This window comes from Schistocerca piceifrons, chromosome 2 (genome assembly GCF_021461385.2).
Source record: "Schistocerca piceifrons isolate TAMUIC-IGC-003096 chromosome 2, iqSchPice1.1, whole genome shotgun sequence".
NCBI lineage: Eukaryota > Metazoa > Arthropoda > Insecta > Orthoptera > Acrididae > Schistocerca > Schistocerca piceifrons.
The window spans coordinates 136,794,464-136,820,241 of NC_060139.1; the positions used below are offsets into that span (position 1 = coordinate 136,794,464).

The window sequence follows — 25,778 nt, forward strand, 5'->3', positions numbered from 1 at the left end:
TCCCCATCAGACCGACATGATCAGGGACCCCACATAAACATCACAGTGGCTCCATCAACAGTGCACAAATGAAAGCTTTTCTGGGTTTGTTACACTAAGAGATGTACGGGGTACAGCACACACAGGCTCTGAAAGGGCACTGAGAGTGTCTGAGCAAATGACACAATTTGAAAGCCTGTGTCACCAGATGTACTGCATGGCCTGATACAGGGCAAAGAGCTCCACTGTAAACACTGAGCAGTGTTCTGGAAGCCAATACCAAAAAGTGTCGGTGCCAATGATGAAGGCACACCCGACAACATGACACCACGGTTAGTCTGACAGCCATCAGTGTACACAAAGGCACATTGTGATGTTCCGTGTGCAGGTCCAGAAACTTACAGCGATAGAGGAGTCCAGAGTAGTGTCCTTAGAAAGCAACTGAAGTCCAAGTTGAACAAGGAATGGCACACGAAGCCAAGATAGTGAAGGGTTCACAGCCACTGGGAAAGTGACAGGTAGCGTGAAGTTAAGCTGCTGGAGCAACAGCCAAAAGCAAATTCCATGAGGTAACAGAGAAGATGGACACACCCCATACTGGCGATCAAAGCAGTCATTGGAGAATGAGGCATAGAATGGGTGGCCAGGCATGGCAGACAAACATCAGGTGTATCTGCTGAGGAGAAAATCATGGCAGTATGACAGTGGTAGCTTGGCAGCTTCTGCACACAGATGATCAACCGGGCTAGTGTAAAACGCACCAGTGGCCAAATGGATGCCACAATGGTGGAGTGTATTGAGGCGGCGTAAGATGGACTGACGTGCAGATGCAAAAACGAAATACAAATAGTCTAGTTTCGAACGAACAAGAGACCGGTACAAACGGAGGAGGATGGTTCGATCCACTCCCCAGGAAGTACCGCTAAGGACACGTAGGACACAGAGGGACCAGGTACAATGGGCAGTCAGGTAAGACATATGGAAGGACCAAGAAAGTCTTCTATCAAGCACGAGCCCCAGAAATTTCATAGTTTCAATGAATGGAAGAGCAACAGGCCCAAGATGTAAAAACAGTGGAAGATCCCACTGTGCCAACTGAAATTCGTACAAATGGTTTTGTCAGTGGAAAAGTGAAAGCCACTGTTGATGCTCCATGAGTAAAGATGATTGACACAATGCTGAAGACAACGCTCAAGGAGGCAAGTCCGTGAACTGCAATAGCTCGCAAAACCATCAACGAAAAGGGAGCCCGAGGTGCCCAGCAGGAGACAGGCCGTAATAGGGTTAATGGTGGTAGCAAAGAGGACGACGCTCAGGACGGAACCCTGAGGCACATTGTTTTCCTGGATGAAGGTGTCCAACAAGGCAAACCCAAGTGTACCTCAAAAACTCGGTCTTTTAAAAATTACTGAAGGAAATGGGGCAGGCAGCCTCAGAAGCCCCACGTGTAGACTGTATGGAGGATACCAGTCCTCCAGCAAGTGTCATACGCTTTCTCCAACTCGAAAAACATGGTCACAGTCTGGTATTTCGGCCTTCACGACATTGATTGAAAAAGTGACAAGATGGTCAACTGCACAAAAGTGCACTCAAAATCCACACTGTTCAATGGTTAGTAAATTGTGAGATTCAAGCCACCATACCAGCTGGGCATGAATCATACATTCCATCACCAGAAATGGGAAGGTAGCTACAAGGTAGGTGTTTGTCCTTACCGTGCTTAAATATGGATATGACAGAGGCTTCAAGCCAGCGTCTGGGAAACATGCCCTCTGCCCTTGTGCAATTGTATGTATGAAGGAGAAAGGGCTTGCCCACAAGAGAATGGTTCTTCAACATCTCAATGTGAACATTATCTGACTCTGGGGCGGAGATTGGCATGAACTGGAGAGCATGATCTAGCTTCCTCATAGTAAAGGTGGCATTGTAGCACTCACAATTCTGAGAAGAGAAGAATACCACCTGAGCCTCCTCCACTCATTTCTGATGGAGGAAGGCACAGGGTGATAGCGGTTGGAGCTCGAATTCTCCACAAAATAGCGGCCCAAGGTGCTGGAGATAGCAACAGGGTGCACTATGACATCATCTGCTACAATCAGGCCAGAAATTGGAGAATGGACCTTGGCCCCAGAGAGCCACCGGAGGTTAGCCCACACAACAGAATAGGGATTGGAACTGTTAAAAGAACTAGTAAATGAAATCCAGCTAGCTTTTCTGCTGTTCCGAAGAATGCAATGACACTGTGCATGCAACTGTTTATAATGAATACAGTTCGCCACCATTGTTTATTACGAACACAGTTTGCCACCATAAGATAATGGTTAAAAACACAGAGCACTCACAAATTGTGTCTTGGCATGCCTCAGTCCACCAAGGGACAGGGACATGGTGAGGTGAAGATGAAGAGCAAGAGCAGGGAATGGAACATTCTGCGGCAGTAAGGATAACACTGATAAGGTAGTATACCTGGTCATCACAAATAGGGAAATGTTCGTCAAATGTCACCAGGGAGGAGTAAAGCCTCCAGTCGGCTTTAGAAAGCTGCCATTTAGTGTGCACAAATGGACAGCACATGGGAAATGGTTGCTCGAGTGTGTCAGAGAGAATGGACCACTTGAGATGACGGGCAAGCTGGGCAGTACAGAAGGAGAGGTCCAAATGGAAATAATGTGCATGGAGTCTGAAAGGAACGCGAGTGCTCCCGTGTTAAGACAGATGAGGTTAAGTTTATTGAGAACATCAGCCAAGAGGTCACCTCACAGCCAGCCTCCAGGAGAACCCCAAAAGGGGATGGTGCACATTAAAGAAAGGGGTGAGGGAGTTGCCCAGTAAGCTGGCGGAAGTATGCCATGGTGACACTGAATGACAGAAGGATGTAAACGGTAGAAAAGGAAAAGGTGAAGTGAGGAAGAAAAATGCAGACTATAACAGCTTGAAACCCGTTAGGCACGGAGATGGTTTGCCTATGAACATCATCCTAGATGAGCTGCATGACACCCCCACGAGGTGGAATGCCGTCCTCAAGGGGGAGGACAAAGCAGGCCAGAAAGAAATGCAAGAGGTCAAAGCAATCATGGGGATGTAATTTTGTTTCATGAAGGCAGAGAGCAAGTGGACGCTTTTATTCCAAGAGCAGTCTTAATTCCTCTTTTTTGGATCTAAGGCTGCGAACATTCCATTGGAGGAGAATCATGACGAGGAGAGAAAAAGTGAAGGAGTGTCACCTCGATGGCTGCTGAGTGTCAACCTTTGAAGACTCACTGCTTCCGGGGGCAGAGGGTGGAGGATCCTGCTCCACGAGACCTACAAAAGCGTCGGCATTCTCCCTCTGTTAGTCTGCCGAGTCTAAGGCAGAGAGAAGGTTGGTGGTGGACACTGGCAACATAGAGGTCGGCCAGGTGAGAGCATCATACAGCAATACAGTTGAAGAGGATCTCCAAGTCAGTGAAGGGAAAGACCATTTGCCTCCGATTTCTTGGAGCCTTTGTGGGTGGCAGATGACAATTCAGATGTTTGTCGGCTGGAGGGACATAAGAAGTCAACACAGGAGTATTCCTTCTGTCCTTTCTGACCAGCTGGTGGTGTAGCAGATGACTTTGTCCCATGAGCGAAAGTTCGGTGGCTTACTGCAGAGCCGGAGGAGGAGACGGGGTTGCTACCATGACACTGGGAGATTTTAAAATTGCGGTGCTTAAGTTGAGGTCGCATGTCTGCGGGGCCGTGTCTTTCGTGAAGCGAGAAGTAGCAAGAACAGTACTGTAAGTGCTAGACAGTACAACATCAGAGTTTTCCACTTGCAAACGACAGGATAAGGCACTTTTCTTCACCCAGATCTCCCGGATGGCCCGTTCATGAAGATACGTGGGACCACATCAGGTGGGGGCTGCACGTTCAGCATTGCAATTGATGCAGTGGGGAGGAGTTGGTAAACAATCACCCTTGTGGGCAACCCTACCACAGGTTACACACTTGGCGGGTGTCGATAGGACATTAAAATATGGTTGTAATGATGACAAATATAGCAGCACATCAGGTTCAGAATGTATGATGTGACTGTGATAACTTCATATCAAACAGAGTGCATTTGAGCACTAACGATGCATCTACCTGTTTTATCACCTGACGGATTGTAATGACGCCCTAATCAGAGACGTAAGTTTGGATTTCTGCCTCAGTCAGACCATCGAGCAGCCTAGTGTAAATAACACTGCGTGAATATTTCAGTGTGTGATGGGCCTCGACAGAAGCAGGATAATTGTGGAGGAGCGAAACTGCGAGGAGTAGTTGTGCTTGAGAATCATAAGCCGTCTCCAAAAGCAAAATGTCACTGCATAGTAAATGAGAGCAGGATTTCACAGGGATAGAAACTGCATCAGCACATTTCTGAATAATAAACAGATTTGCTGATGCAAAGACTGGTCATCTTCAGTATGTGAAACCACGAGAAACTGTGATGCAGAAGGGAGGGTCTTTGAATTGTGAGCTTTATTCCATTTGCGTTTGGTAGATGTTGACTGATAAGAAGGCAACTGGCTCACTGCAAGAAAATCCCGCAAGATTGCCAGCATCTCTGATGGCGTGCTCCTTCCAACTAGGGGCCCCCTCAGAGGGGGAGCACACCCTCCTTAGGTGACGGTTCACACCTCAGGTCACACCTGACGAACATCTGACAGACGGACCAACAGGCAATTTTGGAAGGAAGAAGCCAAGGCAATCACCCCTACCTGGGCCTGGCCTGTAGCAGGGGTATGTGTGAACCCTACGTATTGACACACGGTTGGGAACTGCTTGTTACCCAGTCACCTGTTACGCATCAGATGCATCAGTCAGCCTTCAGGAGTGCACAGGCAGGAAGAAGAAAATGAGGAACCTCAAACACCGAAGGAAGCATAGGAAAAGGTGAACAAGGAAAAAAAAAGAGGACTCTGCAATACACTAAAACCTCCAGCCAAGAAGTTTACGCCAGAGTCCAGACACATCACAAAACTTTAAAACCCTAGACACACACGTCTCATCGTTAGCTAAAACACAAGGCAGATCCCCATCAACTTGTGCTTCTGCCCTTGCACCACGGTATAAAGTGCAGTCTGTAAAAATGTGCCGGACAGAGATGTGCACACCACAAGCATCACAAAACGGAGGATCCTCCCGCCGTAATTAAAAGCTATGTGTGAGAGGACAGTGCCCGATCCGAAGACGTGTGAGGGCCACCTCTTCCCGCCTGAGCAACCGGCGGGAGGAATGCCACGGCCAAGTTGTTGACTTATTGGGCGTCACCGACAGCCATTCGTCCTCCCACAACTCCATGCACTTCCTGTGGAGTGCAGAGATGACAGATTGCAAGCGGATAGGACACTGGACCACATCCTGCACTCTGCAGGCCTCCTTGGCAGCCCGATCGGCCTGTTCATTGCCCCATATTCCGACATGACCAGGCACCCAGCAGAAGGATACCTCCTTACCCCACCGTTGTAGCAAGTACAGTTGGTCATATATCAGCTGGACCATCTCATCAGTCAGGTACAGGTTCTGCAGTGATTGTAAGGCACTAAGAGAATCAGAGCAGAGAAGAAATCGATCGCCCCGAACACGATTCATCTGCTCCAGTGCCTTCAGGATCACACGGAGCTCCGCTGCGAAAATGGTATATTCAGCAGGGAGGCGAATCCGGGTAACATGATCAGGGAACACCACAGAACAGCCAAGGAAATTCTCCTGTTTGGAGCCATCAGTGTAAATGACGGTGAAACCATGATGCACATCTAAAATGTTAAAAAACAGTGATTGGAATCTAAAATCTGGTGTGCTATCTTTCTTAAAAGTAGTCAAATCTAAAATAAGTTTGGGTCTCCGAAGGAGCCACGGTGGAAATCTGCTCCAACCGCGACGTAAAACACAAAGACCAACCATAGACATCGCAGCAACGCAATCCTGTGTGCGAATCCCATAGGGCTGCGTCGCATGTTGCCGGTTATGAAATAACCGTGCCAGAGGAGGCTGAGCAACGGTATGGTATGCAGAAGTGTATGGTGTGGACAAAGTTTTATACGCCTGGCGTACTGTAAGTAGCCGTCGCCGCATATGAAGTGGCGGTTCACCAGCCTCTGCACAGAGGTTTGGTATAGGGCTAGTTTGGAATGCCCCAGTGGCCAACCGAAGTCCTTCATGGTGCACAACGTCCAACATCTTTAAGTACGAAGGCCTCACAGACCCATACACCGTGCATCCATAATCGAGCCGAGATCGCACAAACACCCTGTAAAACTGGAGCAGACAAGTCCTGTCAGCTCCCCATGTACTGTGGCTAAGACATTTTAAAATACTTAAAGCCTTAAGTGCCCGTCGTTTCAGGTCTTTAAGATGAGGTAACCACGTAAGCTGCGAGTAAAAAATGAGCCCCAGAAATCTCACTGTCTTTAAAAGTAAGAATAGTGACCCTCATCCTCAACTCAGGAAAGGTTAAAATCTAACGAGAATGGAGAAAAAGAACACATACAGACTTCTCGGTGGAAAACTTAAAACCACTCTTCTGTGCCCAGTCATCCAAACGTCTAAGAGTAAGTTGCAACTGACGCGTTGTCATTGCAAGGCTTGAAGAAGAGCAAGACAGAGAGAAATCATCCACAAACAAGGAACACTGGACAGGACTTTTCACTATGGACATAATGCTATTAATAGCGATGGCAAAGAGAGTCCCACTTAAAATGCTACCCTGAGGGACTCCGTTCTCCTGCTCAAAGCGATCAGACAGGACGTCACCAATTCGGTATCTAAAATATCGTGGCGAGAGGAAAGACTGAATAAAAAGAGGAAGACAACCACGAAAACCCCATCCGTGAAGCTGCTCCAGGATAAGACGCCTCCAAGTGGTATTGTAGGCCTTCTCGATGTCGAAAAATACACCCAGAAGGTGATGACGGCGCAGGAAAGCTTGTTGTATAGCCGCCTCCAGGAGGGCAAGGTTATCGAAGGTGGAACGAAACCTCCTGAACCCACACTGAAAGCTACTAAGGAGTAGCCGGGATTGTAACATCCAGACAAGGTGGCGGTTGACCATCCGCTCCAAGGTCTTTCCCATGCAACTAGTGAGGGCAACACAACGGTATCTACTCGGGCTCATGCAGTCTTTCCCAGGTTTTAAAAAAGGAATTAAAACTGCCTCACGCCACGCACCAGGAAAGTGACCCGACGCCCGAATGGCATTAAAAAGTGCGAGGAGGATTTCTTTGTTGCGCATTGTGAGGTGCCATAGCATACTGAAATGGATCCTGTCGTGACCAGGGGATGTGTCACGAGCTGCAGACAATGCAGAATCCAGCTCCCACATAGAAAATGGGCAGTCGTAAACTTCGTGAGAGGTGGACTGCAAGTCCAGACTACATCTCTCAGCAACCGCTCTATGGCGCTGGAAACCTGGATCTTGACTGGTTGTTGCAGTAAATATGCTGCCATAGTCTGGGCAATATCACGCGGGTCCGTGTGGAGAGTGCCATTATTCATTAAACAGCAGCTATGGGGCACCTCCCTCCTCTGCCAGAAATTCTCCTGATGGTCTCCCACACAATGGAACTTTTGGTGGAACGATTAATGGTGTTCAGGAACTTTTGCCACGACCTCTTCTTGCTCTCACGAATAATGTGGCAACTTCTTGCCCTCACCACTGGAAAGGCCGCAAGATTCTCAGCAGTCGGCCGACACTGGAAACGACGCAGAGCTGCACGCCCGGTCCTGATTGCAGAGTGGCATTCGGCACTCCACCAAGGGGCAGGTGGCCTCTTCCGGTGGCCTGTGGACTGACGAATGGATGCTGCAGCGGCGTGGTGGACCGTTGTGGTAATATGATCCACCCACGCCTCAACATTCGCACAGTGTTTGAACTGGGCCAACTGGCTATAAAGCGTCCAGTCGGCTCCACTGAGCACCTATTGTGGTGGTCTCCTTTCAGGGCCCACACCATCTGGCAGGTGAATCCAGATTGGGAAATGATCACTGCCGTGCAAGTCAGCGACCACTTCCCAATGAGCACTCGCGGCAAGAGCTGGAGAGCAAAGCGAGAGATCAATGGCAGAGAACGACCCAGTCCCTGAGCAGAAATAAGTGCTCTGTCCTCCATTGAGCAAGTAGTCACAGGATGGCAGGAGAAGCCTCTCAATTGCTATACCCCTGGGATAATGAATGGCTGGGGGTGCTGTGTAAGAAGGTCGGTGAGGGCCACTTCATCAAATGCATCATGTGGGGGCAAGTAAAGCGAACATACAGTCAATGGATGACGCACGTGCACGGCCACAAGTGATGGCCTGTAAAGTCGTTGTAAGTGAGAGAGGCGAGGAGTGGTAGTCCGTCCTGACAAAAATACCGACGCCTCCTCTAGCTCTCTCCCCATGCAGGTCGTCCTTTTTGTGGAGTGTATAGCCTCGTATCTCAGGGGAGTATGAGGGAAGGAAATAAGTCTCCTGGAGACATAGACACAGTGGTCTATTGAAATAAGTCTCCTGGAGACATAGACACAGTGGTCTACCCTGAGAGAGTAGAATAAGTTCCTCCACATGCGTCCTGAACCCTTGCAAGTTCCACTGAAGTATGGGAGCCATCTATGATGGGGGTAGCACCTTCATCCTGTCTCTCCGACGGGGCGGGGAGACCGCAGCAGGTGGAGGGGCAGGCGTGGGACGAGAGGATTGTCCACACAGCAGGTGGAGGGGCAGGCGTGGGACGAGAGGATTGTCCACACATACATCATATTCCATCAACTCTGGGGAAGAGTCAGATGAAGCCTCACATAAAATAACACCCGCATGGTCAGACGATTTACCACGGGATTTGACCCGCTGTTGCTGCTGTACAGGAGCTTTCTGTGGTTTGGTGGGCTTTAGGGGAGCTGATGTGGGAGTGGTAATTGGCGCACTGGGCTTTGGAACTGCCTCAGCTGTTGGAGGCACCAGGGGCTGGCCCAAGTTCGCCACTGTACCTTTGTCTGCCGTTCGAGTAGGGGCTACTGGCTCTGAAACACTGGCTGTGTTGCACATGCACTGACAGCTGCAGGTGTTAGTGGCAACACTCACCACCTCGGTCTGCGTTGAGGCATCGACTTTTGGAGTAGGCTTCTGAACCAGGCATGCAAAAGATGTAGCAAATGTAGGAGGTTGCATCGACTTATAGATCTTCTTGGCCTCACCATAGGGGATACGCTTGGTTGTTTTTATTTCCTGGACTTTGCGTTCCTCTAAAAATATTCGGCAGTCCCTACTCCAAACAGAGTGGTTCCCAGAGCAATTGATACATTTGGCCGGAGACGAGCAACCAACTCCTTCATGAGCAGCCTTACCACAGTTGCCACAAGTCGCTTCGCCTTTACATCCTAAGGTGGTATGCCCAAAACACTGGCATTTAAAACAGCGCATTGGGGTCAGGAAATAAGGCCTCACACTAAGGCGAAGGAAGCCAGCTTTAACATGTTCAGTAAGTTTTGTGCTACTGAAGGTCAGAATAAAGGAGTCAGATTTGACAAGATTGCCATCAACCCTCTTCATGATATATTGGAAATCAATGATACCTTCCAGAGCCCACTCACATTGCAGTTCTTCCTTGGGAATGTCAACTAGATCCCGGCATGTCACAACCCCTTTGCTGTAGTTCAAGGTGCTGTGCAGTTCAGTGTCTATGGCATACTCTCCAAGGCATTTAGCAGATTGGAGGTTAGTTGCTTGTTGGGAAGTGGAAGTTTCCACTGGCAAGGTCCCTTTACGTAAGCGCTTCACCGATTTTAAGGAGCCACAGATTCCCTCCAAACCCTTTTGTATATAGAAGGGTGAAACCTTCTTGAAACTACCCTCCTTCCATTTCACAATGAGAAACACATTCGGATTACCAGAATGCGTTCTGTTACCTAAGACTGGACTTGTCAAAGAAGTGCTGGAGTCAGGGGGACTGACTGCACGAGCCCTCTTAAGAGACTGGGTGTTAGAACCTTCCAGTGGCCCACCCTTTCCGCTGAGAGGAAGAAAAGAGGATTTCAAAGGATCCATCTCGGTCTCACGAGTAGCTAGGGAACTAGAAGTCCACCTAGACAGAGCCCCGCGTGCCTAGGTAAGCCTTATACAACTGAGGTGCGGCAGGTTCCCCAGAGGTTGCCCGCTAACGACTGTTCTACCTCAACAGCCATGAATCTCATCAGTGCGCAGCACACCTCGAGATTGAGGGGTTGTTTATAGAGGTTTATTCCATCCTCGCGATCCGGGCGGTCAAGCCAAGATCCCCATTCCCTGAAACACACAACATTCCACCGCCGTGCCACACGGTGGTCGCTGAAGTATGCTCAGAGCTTACAGTGACAGGGGACAGGCGGCGCTTACCAGTCCCCAGCTCAGGAACCCCGGGGTCGCCAAGCTCGTACCCGGCGCCTGAATGCCGAGCTCCTGGGGGCACATTCCCAAAAACATGCCAGACAGCAAGAGGGTAGATATGCAACATGGAAGGGAAAAGATGCTGCAAAAGCTGGGGTCCCGTGGTAGCCAAGCTCGAACTTGCCAAAGAGCGGCAAGCCCCATGGGTGGCTGTCCTACACGTCACATTCAGGAAAGTTGACAAGTCTACTAAGGAGATAGATAGTGTTGGCAATACAGACATCACTTTTAGTTCAGCTGCAAAACATTCTCATAGTCAGCTTGTAATGCTTTCCTGACTCGAGATCAATTTTGCTGTCACAATGAAAGAAGAAAGCAACTTTTACATTAATCTGAACTACCTTAGCATATTAGACAAGATAATATCTTTTTGCAACTTTAACATCTCCGATTTTCACATGGAAATGTTAAACTGCTGTTTATATGGGTTGGACAAAAATATGGGAACACCAAAACCACAACACATTACCATGCCTAATACAGTGTAGGAAACCTGCTGGCATTCAAAACAGCTTCCAGTCATGTTGGAATGGATAAATCTTATGCCATTCTCCCTGCAAAATAGTGGCAAGTTCAGGTAAAAATGGAGGGGGGGGGGGGGGGGGGGGAGACCACTGATCGCGCACTCTTCTCTCCAAAGCGCATCGCAAAGGCTCAATAACACTAAGGTTTGTCGATTGCGGTGGCTGGGGGATGCACCAGTTAAGCCTTATGCTCACAAAACCATTCCTGGACAATGTGAGCTGTGCAATCAGGGGCCCTGTCGCCTTTTAACAAGGCATCACAACTGGGGAACAAACGTTGTACCATGAGATGGAACTGATCAGCCAAAATGCTCACATAATCGTTGGCAGTAATGTGACATTTCAGAGTACACATTGGGCCCATGGAATATCACAATATGACTGCCTAAATCACCACCAAACCCCTGCAGTGCTTCACTCTCGGGACATAAACTCAGTCACAAGTTGGAAACACTGTGAAACAACACTTGCCAGACTAAATGACAGGTTTGATGGCTTTGGCACCACATTTTACTTTTATGGACATTAGCATATCTGATGAATAGTTTTGGAATTCCTGCTTATAGAGTTCCCTTTGTGTTGTTTTGATGCTGACATGGACTGCAGGTGCAACAATCAGTCCTGTAGTGATTTTCGCAGCCGTTGTCCTCTTTATTTTTGTCAGATTTTGAGATGTTGTCTCTTGAAATGCCAACCATTTTAGTTCCCTTGGTTATGAAAATGTCCACAATATGATAACCAACAATCTGCCTACATTTGACTTCACTTAGTTCCAACATAATGCAATCACAGCTACAAAGAACACTGTTCTGACCATGACTAATGTTTGTAATGTTTTGAGGACATTGCACGGATGTCGCTCGTGGTCAAATACTACAAAACAAACTGCAGGCTTGGCTAGCATCTGAATTTATTTTCAAGCATGCATTTCTTGTGGTGTTTCCATATTTTTTTCCCCTGTCCCTGTATTTAACAATAAGTTTATGACTCAATAATATCAGGAAAAGGATAGACTGCTACTCAGTAAAGATGACCCGCTGAGTTGCAGATAGGCACAATGGAAGGAATGTTACACATTAGGTTTCGGCCAAAGTCTTTTTCAGTAAAGAAAAAACATACACACATTCACACAAACAAGCACACTCATGCACATATGACTGCCAGCACTGGCAGCTCTGACCGGAATGCAACTATCATGTGAAGAGCAATCCGGGGTGTGCGGGGAAATAGGAGCAGTAGCAGGGTATGGGTGGGGGGGAAGGATGCTGTCTGGCAGGGAGTGCAGGGACTAGACGGCAGCCTGACAAGACAGTCAAGCACAATGTTGGGAGATGGCTATTGAGGACAAAAATGGATAGTGGGAAAGGAGAACAGCAGTGAAGGGGAAAGGATAGGCAGTTGCATTGGCAGAGGGCAGTGCACAATGAGGGTGAAGGGGCATAAAAATGGAGGAGGTGATACGACATATGGGCAAAAACTTGGTCGGAGGGTGTGGGGACAGTAGCATACTGTAGGTTGAGGGTGGGATACTTTTGGGAGCAGAGAATGTGTTGTATAGATAACTCCCATCTCTGCAGTTCAAAAAAGTTGGTGGTGAATGCAAAGATCCAGATGGACCAGGTTGTGAATCAGCCACTGAAATCAAGAATGTTATGATCAGCAGCAAATTGTGCCTTATGGTGGTCTACTCTGCTCTTGGTCACAGTTTGGTGGTGGCCATTTATCTTGGTGGACAGTTACTAGGTAGCCATACCAATACAAAAAGCTGTGCAATGGTTGCAGCAGAGCTGATGTAAGACATGGTTGCTTTCACACTTGGCCCAGTCTTTGATGGGATAGGGATAAGTCTGTGACAGGACAGGCATAGAAAGTGATGGGTGGGTGGATTGCATAGATCTTGCACCTGGGTCTTCTACAGGGATACAATTCTTGTGGCAGTGGGTAGTGACACTACTTTAGGAGTGGTGGGAAAGACCTTATGTAGGATCAGGACGATAGATAATCAAAGTCCTGACAAAGAATGTCGTTTAGTTTTTCCAGTCCGGTGTGGTATTCGGTGATGAAGGGGACACTCTTTTGTAACTGGCTCTTTTTGTTGGGACTGTCTGCAACTCAACGTGTCATCTTTAAAGTGTGTAGCGATCCATCCTTTCCCTAGTGTTGTTGATATTCAAACCTTGAGTTTCCTATGGTTATGATTCTGCAGTAAAATTTTAGCGAATTTACAAGCTGTAAATAAGTTATTGTAATATTACACAAAGATCAGGAATCACATTCTACCAACTGACTGACTACATGACACAGCTTTCTGCAGGCGGCAAAGAGACTTATTATTTGTCATGTATACATTTTTTTCTTTGTGTGACTGACTAACTGTAACATTTTTTAAGTTTCCACTAAAGTGCACAATTCTATTATTGTGCCCAAATATTTTGACAACTGACCAAATCATTTTCAGGTGCAGATAACATGGATCAACATGAGGTCACTGTCATATCTCCAACTATGTCAACTCTGCTGAAAACCAGAAAATTCTACAAACTGGTTGATGGCGTGGCTGAAATAATTCCCACATTTAGAGATTTTTTTTTATTTTAATTTTTTTTAACACCAAAATTTTATTTAGAAATGGCATATGTAATGTAAAGTATTAATTAAGTTTTAACACTGACCTCTCAAATTTCTTAATTTTTTGAGTGAGAGAGAACAGCAGAGACCCATTGAGAAGTTATTATTTGGCTGGAACTCCATAAAAAAGGCTAATTAAATTGTGAGCATTTCCAATAAAGAATGCAAATGTTGAACAGTGATTCAGATCAGATATTTGAGTACCCCAGGGCAGAAATGGGTATAAACCTCGACATCATTTATGGCACATCGTAGAACATATCTGTGAGTGGCATAATGGTTATTATAGATGATATACATATTCAATATTTGCATCATAATCATTTAGGCTTTCAGCTCATTCTCAAATCTCAGTCTATACTCTCCTATTCCCATCATGTAATGGGTCAAAGTTGGCTGGATGTGGATAAAGCAAAAAATTTCAATACTGGGTGCCTTTCACCTGTTGTATAGTGGTTCTTATCTACCTCACTTTATTGCAGGTGTTTACATTTGTCTTTTCATTTTGGGGTTATCTATTATTGCAAATCACCACGTCCTTTTGGATTTTATTTAAATACAATCTAATCAACATAATAGGTTACCAATGAAATTAAATTACAGATTTCAAGCAAATAGTCTTTCTTAGATATCTATTATGAACCTTTGGGAATATTTGACAATCAAAGTGAGCCAAATTGGGAGTATGTAGTTCATTAAATATTTGATCACCATTTCCAGATTTTGCCATCTTGAAAGAAACACGCTGGCTGTAATCACAGCGTTCACGTTCAGCTGCTGCCTCAGGCTCATCACTAAATGGTGCTGGCTTGCAGATGGACTGAAATATATACGTTTACAGATAGTGAATTTATGCTCCAATATTAATAATAATAACAACAAAAACAAAATTCATAAACTCAATAGTGCACAAAAACTTAATAATATGTCACAAATCAATAATAATGGCACACTGTTTAAAGTTACATAGCTGCAGTAAAATTTTCTCAGTCATCTCACTGCTTCGAATACAACTTCATCAATTACCTCTATTGTCTTCATCAGGTTAACTAGCCCTCGTGAGTATAATGTAATTGGACAGATAAAAAATATACCCACCAAGCAGCAGCAGAACAAGCACATAAGAGAAGGTTATAAGTATACAAGCTTTCGGAGCCATTGGCTGGTCCTTCCAGCAGAAGGGTTGAAGGGGAAGGAAGAGGGATGATGGGAAAGCAGGTCACAGGAGTCTTACTGGACAGCATGAGAAGGACAGTTTTTGTTTTATGTGTGTATGCTGCTGCCATTTGGTGAGTCGATTTTTTATCTATCCAGTTACATTGTAACCTCCTTGAGTGGTACTGTAGAGGTATTTATAACCAATAGTCTACCTGTGACTGGTCAGTCATCAACAACAAGATGTCATATACACAAAAATCTAGTCAATATTTGTGATGGACAAAAGGCTAGTGGTACACCACTTGCATCTACATGTAAACAACCCAGTGAATTTCTTGTTATCCACACTTTGCCAAAAATCTACTTCCATGCACTGCTAAAATTATAACTACTGTCCAGATTAAAACTATTTTTGCATTTTCTGATATCTATGGCAACTTTAAGGACTTAGCTTCTTGTAGCTGGATGTGTAACATTCACATTTCACCAACATAAGTCAGTATGTATTGTAAGACCGTTCAGCTTTTGCCAAAACTCAGTTTTTAATTTTCTGTCTGTGATCTGTATGAGGTTTGAAAACTGCACACAGAAACTGGCCAATACAGCTGCATCCACATTCACAATGAATATTACATATTTCAGAGACTCTTGAGTCCAAGACTGTCCTCACCCAGGCACAACATCTTTGCATCTTCTAATCACAAAATTGTGCGTTATCTGCCCAAGAAGCTGTCTATTTTACTAGATTTAGCACTGCAGAAAGAAATTAGTGCAACAAAGGATGCCACCTCACAATTATTGAAAATCTTTGCACTTTCATTTATCAGAGTATTCTAACTTGATGTCTTAATCCTTACAGTCATTATTTCGTAACTTGAGCTGTTGAGGTTTAATTTTGGAATCTCATGAGGTGTTCATCAGAAAGAGTTGTTCCATGAATGAACATAATAAAAACCACTCTCTTCTGTTTTGGGTGGCAGATTTGTGTACTAAATGTACATAGATGATTTGAGTGATTCTTTTATCAAAATGAATGGAACAAGTCAGTTTGTAACTAGTGTTATCATAAACGATTGAATTATTTTTTAGTCCTACTCATACAACTGAACCAGATTTCTTTTACAGTCTACCAGTTCTTAAATAAAAATTCATCCAATGGAGTTATCAAGGAGAAAGGATTTTAGGTCAAATTTAATATTAGCTTTGCTCACTATCAATACATTTTATAGTATTGGTCATACTGTCAGAAATTTTTGGTGCTGCATACTGAACTCCTTTCTGACCCACTGAAGTTTTTTCCTCTGGTGTTGTAGGTATGGACATCAGTATTCTTCTCAAATTGAGGTGGATTATTTATGACAAATTTCATTAGCAAACAAATGAACTGTGATGGTGCATTTAAAATGCCCAACTCATGACATGATGACGGCAGGTTGCCACTACACATTATTGGTACTGCTTGCTTTCATGCAATATGTTATTTCTTCCTAAATGATGAGTTACCCCAGAAAATTATTCCATAAGACATTACAGAGTTGAAAAACGCAAAATACACCAGGAGGTTGATTTGTTTGTTTCCAAGACTAGGAATTATATGATGAGCAAAAGTGATTGCATTTAACTGTTTCAGAAGCTCAGTACTATGCTGATTCCAATTCAAGTTTTCATCAATATGTACACCCGAAAGTTTGCAGCATTCTACCCTGTTGACTGACGTCTGTTCATGAGCTACAACATTGCTGGTATGACTATTTGTTGTAAAGAAGTGCATGTAGTGTATTTTCTCAAAATTCAGGGAGTTTCCATTTTCAGAGAACCATTTAATAATTCTTTGAAAAATATCATTAACAATCTCTTCTGCCACTTTCCCTCTGATAGGACTTATTATAACACGGTCCATATGTGAATGGAACTGGAAGAAACCCTAATAATTGATTGGTTGGTTGGATTGAAGGGACCAGACTACTAGGGCCATTGGTCCCTTTTTCCATGAACTTGAAAGCCCCACAAGGAATAAAAAGAAACAGTGGAGATGACAAGAGACGACACAGGACAAGAAAGACACAGACAGAGACCAGACAAAAGTAATTAAAATCACACAGAGTGTGACAGTGGTTAACCGACCATAGAAACAAAAAAAAAAAGAAAAGCCAACCACCAAGAAACACACTAAAAACCCCAGTCTAAAATCGTAGGCCAAAGGAAAGACTCAACACAAAAAAAAGGACAAACATTTAGATCAAGCGATAAAAACCCCCTGCATGAATAACACTCAAAACTAAATCTGCCATCGCAACGTCATCTGATAAAATTGAAGAAGCGTATCAGACAGCGCAAACGTCTGCCTAAGTGGAGTTAAAAGCGGGCAGTCCAACAAGATATGGACCACAGTCAAAGCTGTCCCACAGCTACATAAAGGTGGGTCCTCACGGCACAATAAATAGCTGTGTGTTATCCATGTATGACCAATGCGCAGCCGGCAGAGGACAACAGAGTCCCTGCGAGAGACCAGCAAGGAGGAGCACCACGCACCGGTAGCCTCCTTGATGGCCCAAAGTTTGTTGGGTGAAGGAAAGGTGCGCCATTCTTCACACCAGGTGCGAAGTACCTTCTGCCACAAAACTGACCTGAGGTCACTCTCCAAAAGGCCAATCTCCAAGGCTGGTGCACCAACAGCCTGTTTGGCCAGCGTTCATTTCCCAGGATGCCTACATGACACGGGGTCCACACAAGGACCACAGAGCGGCTGCAACGGGCAAGAGTGTGGAGGGATTCCTGGATAGCCATCACCAGATGAGGGCAAGGGAAACACTGGTCGATAGCTGTAAACTGCTCAGGGAGTCACTACAGATAACGAAGGGCTCACCTGAGCGGGAGCTTATATACTCTAGGGCGCAAGAGATGGCGACCAGCTCGGCAGTGAAAACACTGCAGCCAGCTGGCAATGAGTGGTGCTCATAATGATACCCTAGAGTAAGAGCATAACCGACACGACCAGCAACCATCGAACCATAGACAATGTCAGAGCCTTGAAACGCGGCAAGGATTGAAAGAAAGCGGTGGCGGAGGACCTCAGGAGGGACTGAGTCCTTCGGGCCCTGTGCCAAATCGAGCTGAAGGCATGGGTAGGGCACACATCACGGGCGTATACGCAGAGGGGCCCGGAAAAGTGGTGGAAGAGGGAAAACCTCAATCCCAGAGAGAAGAGCTCTGACGCGAACTGTGATCATACACCCTGACCGGGGCTGGCGTTCCGGAAGATGGATGACCAACTGAGGGAACAGGAGACGATAATTGGGATGCCCGGGCAAGCTACAAACGTGTGTAGCATAAGCGGCCAGTAATAGTTGCCGCCGCAACTGCAATGGAGGGACTCCTGCCTCCACAAGTACGTTGTTGACAGGGCTTGTCCGGAAAGCTCCAGTGGCGAGTCGGATCCCACGATGAACCGTCAGCCAGGCTCCCATAATCTAGACAGGACTGAATTAACGCCTGGTATAGCCGTAGAAGGGTAGACCGATTGGCACCCCAGCTGGTGTGACTCAAGCAACGAAGAGCGTTAGGATGCCGCCAGCACATTTGTTTAAGCTGCCAAATATGAGGCAGCCAAGTCAATCAGGTATCGAAAACCAACCCCAAAAACCAATGTGTCTTTACCACAGCAAGAGGTTCACCATCAAGATAAAGCCGTGGCTCAGGGTGAACAGTGCATTGCTGGCAGAAATGCTTAACGCAGGTCCTGGCAGCAGAAAACTGGAAGCCATGCGTTACAGCCCAAGACTGCTCCTTTCCGATAGCACCCTGCAGCTGCTGTTCAGCAGCTGCAATGCCAGTGGAGTTATAGTATAGGCAGAAGTTGTCAGCATACAAGGAAGATGAGACAGATGTTCTCACTGCTGCAGTGAGCCCATTAATTGCAATCAAAGGGGCAGACACTTAAGACAGATCCTTGCAGTACCCCATTCTCCTGAACTCAGGAGGAACTATGGGAGGCCGCAACTTGCACACAGAAGGAACGAAGCGACAGAAAATTTTGTATGAAAATTGGGAGCAGACCCCGAAGACTCCAACCATGAAGCGTAGAGAGGGTGTGATGTCGCCATGTCATATCATATGCCTTCCGCATGTCAAAAAAGACAGCGACAAGATGCTGGTGACGGGCAAAGGCCGTATGTATGGCAGACTCCAGGCACACCAGATTATTGGCGGCAGAGCGGCCCTTATGGAACCCACCCTGAGACGGAGCCAGATGGCCCCAAGATTCAAGTAGCCAACTCAACCTCCGGCTCACCATGCGTTCAAGCAACTTGCAAAGAATGTTGGTGAGGCTAATGGGGCAGTAGCTGTCCACCTCCAGTGGGTTCTTGCCAGGTTTCAACATGGGGATTACGATGCTTTCCCGTCATTGCAACGGGAACTCACCCTCAACCCAGATACGGTTGAAAAGGTCTAGGAGGCATCGCTGGTAGTCCACCAAGAGGTGTTTGAGCTTCTGACAGGGGATGCGATCTGGCCCGGGAGCCGTATCAGGGCAAGTTGCTAGGGCACTTTGGAATTCCCACTCACTGAACGGAGCATTGTACGATTCAGGGTGGCGCGTGTGAAATGAAAGGCTCCGACGTTCCAACCACTCTTTCAGGGAGCGGAAGGCTAGTGGGTAATTCACAGAAGCCAAACTCTGAGCAAAATGCTCTGCTAAGCGGTTTGCAATTGTTTTGGCAGTTAGTACAGACTGCTCCATTCAGTGAAAGCGCAGGTACGCTGACAGAGGGTCCGATAGCCATAGAGTCACCTAATCTTGGCCCAAACCTGCAATGGAGAGGGACAGAGGCCAATGGTGGAGACATACCTTTTCCAGCACTCCTGCTTGCGTTGGCGAATGAGGCGGCGGGCTCGTACACGGAGCCATTTAAAGGCGATGAGGTGTTCTAATGAGGGATGCCGCCTGTGATACTGGAGTGCCCGCCTGCGATCTTTAATTGCCTCAGCAATCTCGGGCGACCACCAAGGCACAGTCCTCCGCCGAGGGGACCCAGAACAGGGAATGGCAGACTCTGCAGCAGTAACGATGCCGGTAGTGACCGAGTGAACCACCGCATCAACAGTGTCATTGGAAAGAGGCTCAATAGTGGCAATGGAGGTGAACAAGTCCCAGTCAGCCTTATTCAGAGCCCATCTGCAGGGGTGCCCAGAAGAGTGACGCTGTGGCAGTGACAGAAAGATCGGAAAGTGGTCACTACTGCACAATACGTCATGCACACTCCACTGGACAGATGGAACTAGGCTAGGGCTGCAGATCGAAAGGTCGATGGCTGAGTATGTGCCATGCGCCACACTGAAATGTGTGAAAGCACCATTATTTAAAAGAGAAAGGTCGAGCTGTGCCAATACTTGCTCAACGATGTTGCCTCGGCCTGTGGCCACTGATCCACCCCGCAGTGGGTTATGGGCGTTGAAGTCGCCCAGTAACAGAAAAGGTGGCGACAATTGGGCTATCAGCCCAGTCAGGACATACTGCGGGACATCACCATCTGGTGGAAGATAGAGACTGCAGACATTAACAGCCTGAGGCGTCCACATACAAACAGCGACAGCCTCTAAAGGTATTTGTAGTGGGACAGACTCGCTGTAAAGGGAGTGAAGGACGTAGATGCAGAAGCCACCAGATACACTCTCATAAGCTACCCGGTTCTTATAATAACCCCGATAGCCACGGAGGGCGGGGTTTCGCATCACCGGAAACCAAGTTTCCTGAAGAGCAATGCTCAGGAAAAGGTGAAGGCTGAGAAGTTGTCGGAGCTCAGCAAGATGGTGGAAAAAACCACTGCAGTTCGACTGGAGGATGACATTGTCCATGGCCAAGAAAGGCATAAAGGGACCGAGGAGGCAGATTACGCCGCTGGGTCACCTGCTGCCACCGACTGAGTACCTGTGCAAGTAGGTCATAGCAGAATCTCTAGTGATCATGATTTTGGTTAACACTGAAGTGTACGCATGAAACAGACGGCCAATAGTGTACACACGAGATGAATGGACAGAAGTGATAAAATCTGCACATCCAAAAAATTTCATTGTGAATAAAATGGAAAGAGAAGACTTCAGAAGTTTGGAAATCCTGAAGACAATGATCTCAATCTGGGGATCCCTTCAAGTTAAGTGAAAAGCACTGTTAGCCAGACACAGAAACTTTAATGTCCATAGATACTCATATCAAAAGGCTTGCTGAACCAGACCCACATTAGCTGCCGATAAAGTATAGAAAGCCACTTCCTACCAAGTAAAAAAAAAAAAAAAAACTGATGATCTACTGTCTCTTATGGCATACATAACTGCAGCAAAATCAAGATTTCTTTCGGTCATGTGCTGGAAATAATGTGAAAAAAGATAAGGTAGACGAACTTCCTTGATGTAACTGTCTCAGTGCACAATAATTTATTAGTCACAGTTATCTGTAATGTATACATAAATGTGTAAAAATTATAAGTACTGGTTACTGTGTAAGAGTAGTGTGAAATAAATCCTTACAAATTTATATTTGATTTTTTAAATTATTTTCTGGGAGATCTAGTCATAAATCCCTATGGCCTACATCTAATTAGACTGACTAACATTAATATTATGTAGCATAAAGTGAGCTGCCTATTTCATTACATGCCTTGTAAGTATTGAGCAAGTGTTTGAAGTGCAAAGATTTCGATTTTGTATTAAACATGAACCATGGACCTTGCCATTGGTAGGGAGGCTTGCATGCCTTAGCAAATATAAATAGCCAAACTGGAGGTGCAGCCACAATGGAGGGGTATCTGTTCCGAGGCCAGACAAACGTGTTTACTGAACAGACGCAGAAGCCTTTTCAGTAGTTGCAGGGGGCAACAGTCTGGATGATTGAACTGGCCTCGTAATATCAACCAAAACAGCATCGCTGTACTGGTACAGCGAACGGCTGAAAGCAAGGGAAGACTGTTGTTGTGGTCTCCAGACCTGAGACTGGTTTGATGCAGCCCTCCATGGTACCCTATCCTGTGCAAGCTTCTTCATCACCCAGTACCTACTGCAACCTACATCCTTCTGAATCTGTTTAGTGTATTCATCTCTTGGTCTCCCTGTACGAGTTTTACCCCCCACTCTGCCCTCCAATACTAAATTGGTGATCCCTTGATGCCCCAGAACATGTCCTACCAACCGATCCCTTCTTCTAGTCAAGTTGTGCCACAAACTTCTCTTCTCCCTAATCCTATTCAATACCTCCTCATTAGTTATATGATCTACCCATCTAATCTTTAGCATTCTTCTGTAGCACCACATTTTGAAAGCTTCTATTCTCTTCTTGTCCAAACTATCCTTGTTTTGCTTTTGTTGATGTTCATCTTATATCCTCCTTTCAAGACAATGTCCATTCCGTTCAACTGCTCTTCCAAATAATTTTTCCCAAGGGCATGCAGTTTCACTGCATGGGTAATGATGATGGCATCCTCTTGGCTAAAATATTTGGGAGGTAAAATAGTTCCTCATTCAGAGCTCCGGGCGGGAACTACTCGGGAGGATGTCGTTTTCAGGAGAAACGAAACTGGCATTCTACGGATCGGAGCGTGGAATATCAGATCCCTTAATTGGGCAGGTAAGCTAGAAAATTTAAAATGGGAAATAGATAGGGTAAAGTTAGATATAATGGGTATTAGTGAAGTTCAGTGGCAAGAGGAATAGGACTTCTGGTCAGATGAATACAGGGTTGCAGATAAAAAATCAAACAGAGGTAATGAAGGAATAGGTTTATTAATGGGCATAATCCGTATCACTTCAGGCAGGGGGATTACCTTCTAGTCTCAGATGTTATTGATTCTAGCATATTTTATAATTCAGGAGTAAGTAAGAAAAACATATTTTTGTTTTCTTCATAAAAGTTCCTGCCCCAAGATACAGGCCTTCAAAGATGACACTGCAAACACCATTTTCAAGCTGCGAATTTCAGAAAACAGTTCTAGATTTTTGTTAGAGGTTTTTTCTTATTTGAACGCTAATTGACTTACTATTAAATGGTATCCTCCGTTTGGACATATCTGTCAAAGTTCTTTTACTGTCGCACCACAATTTTTTTTTTTTTTAATTTACATAAAAAAATTTTTTTTCCCAAAAACGCCAATCCAGAAAAGATAGATTTTTTCTGTTGATTAATACCATGTAGTACTTACTATATTCTCTGTAAAGGAGAGCTTCCAATTTTAAGTTGGGCAGGTTTTATTTTTAAAAAATCATTTTTTTAACTTTCAAGGATGTACATCTTCACTGAAAGTGTTTCTTACTAATTTCTTTGTTATAATGTTTATTTCTATTGTTTTTGTTGCAGTTATTTCTTATCACTTTCTTTGTTGCAGTTATTTCTTTTCACTTTCTTTGTTGCAGTTATTTCTTACACTCTGTTGTTGTTTCTTGTCAGTTTCTTTGTCGTGGTTGTTTATTGCAGGTTTCTGTATTGTAATTGTTCAGTACTAATTTGTTTACAGACGAGGCTTCTAAACAATCTGAGACCATCCAGTGAGTTCTGTGTTTTCATGAGGAATTTGCCAGTTGACGCAGTTGGAGTGTGTTTAGTGAAAGGGACTGTTTGAAATATCTTCTGACTGGGGCCACAGGAGAGTGAAGTGTGCTGACTATTTGCATATCCTTAAAAGAGACCAAAAAAAACAAAAAAACAAAATGTGTGTTCTCATTTGAAGACTCTGTTTCAAAGTGAAGATGTTTCCAGTGATGACGTTTTTTGTTCTTAACATTTTGACAGAATAACAACAATGATACTATCTGAACAAGGTGAAGCCTCCCATGGTGCAAATGATGCAGATTTTGCATCAATGGAGGAAGAATTAAATATCCTGAATCAGTCAACTACAGAGGTAGGTGTTAGCCCTTTTAAGAAACCGTGGTCAGTGAAGTCCAGTCATTAGCTCTATGCATCAAGAAAGCACAGAGAAATTAATAAAGCTATGGATGAATACACTACAGCTAAACTGACCACACTTACTGCTGCTACAATGGCACGTTAGCAAGATTTAAGTGAGTTTGAACGTGATGTTATTGTCAGCACAGGAATGATGGGACACAGCATCTCCGAGGTGGCGATGAAGTGGGGATTTTCCTGCACGACCATTTCACGAGTGTACCATGAATATCAAAAGTCTGGTAAAACATCAAATCTCCAACATTGCTGCAGCCAGAAAAAGATCCTGTAAGAATGGGATCAAGGACGACAGAAGAGAATCTTTCAACGTGACAGAAGTGCAATCCTTCCGCAAATTGCTGCAGATCTCAATGCTGGGACACCTACATGTGTCAGCGTGCGAAATATTCAACGAAACATAAGGCCCACTCATGTAACCCTTGAGGACTGCACAACAACGCTTTATGCCTCACCTGCGCCCATCAACACCAACATTGGGCTGTTGATGTCTGGAAACATGTTGGCTCGTCAGACAAGTCTCATTTCAAACTGTATCGAGAGTATGGATGTGTATGGGTATGGGTATGGAAACAACCTCATGAATCCATGGACCCTGCGTGTCAGCATGGGACTGATCAAGCTGGTGGAGGCTCTGTAATGGTGTGGGGTGTGTGCAGTTGGAGTGTTTAATATTTTCTGTAAGACCATTAATATACAATATGAATAGCAAGCACCGCAACAAACTTTCCTAAGGCACACCTTAAGTTATTTCTACATCTGGTGATGACTAACCATCCCAGATAATATGCTGTGTCCTCCCTGCCAAAAAGTCCTCAACTCAAGTCACAAATTTCACTTGATATGCCCTTATGATCGTACTTTTGACAACAAGCATAGGTGTGGCACTGAGGCAAATGCTTTTTGGAAATCAAGAAATACTGCATCTGCCTGACTGCCTTGTTCCAAAGGTTTCTGTATGTCATGTGAGAAAAGTGAGAATTGGGTTGCACAAGATCGATGTTTTCAGAATCCATGCTGATAGGCATTGAGGCGGAGGTCATTCTGTTCAACACACCTCATTAGTTTTGAGCTCCAAGTATGTTCTAAGATTATACAAGAAATCAATGTCAAGGGTATTGAACAGTGTTTAGCGGATCACTTCTAGTGCCCTTCCTGTAGACAGTTGTGGCCAGTGCTTTTTTCCAAGAACTGGGCACTGTTTTTTGTTTGAGTGATCTACGACAGATTACAGTTACAAGAGGGGCTAACTCAGCCACAAATTCAGTATCTAATCTGACAGAAATTCCGTCAGGCCCTGGAGCTCTGTTAAGTTTTAATGATATCACCTGTTCCTCAACACCACTGACACTAGTTTTTATTTCATTCATCTTTTCAGAGGTACAAGGATGAAATTGGAGCAATTTTCCTGGGTTTTCCTCTGTAAAGAAACATTTGAAAACAGAGTTAAGCATTTCAGCTTTTACTTTGCTACCCTTAATTTCAGTTCCAATCTCATTCGCAAAGGGATGGATACTAACTTTGGTGCCACTAACGGCCTTTACATATTACCAGAATTTCTTTGGGTTGTGCAAAATATCATTTGACAATATTCTGCTACAGTAGTCATTGAAGGCATCACAAATTGCTCTCTTGACAGTCAAATGCATTTCACTCAGGTTCTCTCTGCCTGTAGTCTTATGATTTACACCTATTATGCAGTAGTCTCTGTTTCTTTAGAAGTTTCTTTACAGTGACTGTATACCATAGAGATTCCCTCCCATTAAGAACTGTTCTACTGGGTACATATCTACCCTGTTATGGCCAACTTTTCTTTGAAACTTGAGCCATAGTTCCTCTACATGTTCCTGCGCTGTGCTAAAAGTTTTAAGTTCCTCCCTGAGACATGACACAACCGATTTTTTTTATCTAGTTTACTGAACATATTGGAAACTCCAGGTTGAAATAACAATAATATCAGGAATACGATAGATTGCTACTCACAGTGAAGATGATCCGTTGAGTTACAGACAGGTACAACAAAATTACTACTACATGTGCAGCTATCAGCCAAAGCCTTCACACAAGTAAGCACACCTCATGTGCACTCTGCCAAGTCATCAGATCATCCTTATGGAGATTAGCAATCTATCCTAT

The 25,778-nt window shown here is 45.1% G+C and overlaps 1 protein-coding gene across 8 annotated transcripts in view; it reads right to left on the minus strand.

Moving 5' to 3' along the window:
- The window catches only part of LOC124774903 (choline-phosphate cytidylyltransferase A-like), a 126,992-nt gene that overhangs the window by 95,432 nt on the left and 5,782 nt on the right, over nt 1-25,778 (minus strand). For all 8 annotated transcript variants that reach the window (XM_047249567.1, XM_047249566.1, XM_047249569.1 and 5 more), the window contains exon 3: nt 14,246-14,354. In XM_047249567.1, coding sequence (XP_047105523.1) covers nt 14,246-14,354 — 109 coding nt within the window. The remainder of the gene's footprint in view (nt 1-14,245; nt 14,355-25,778) is intronic.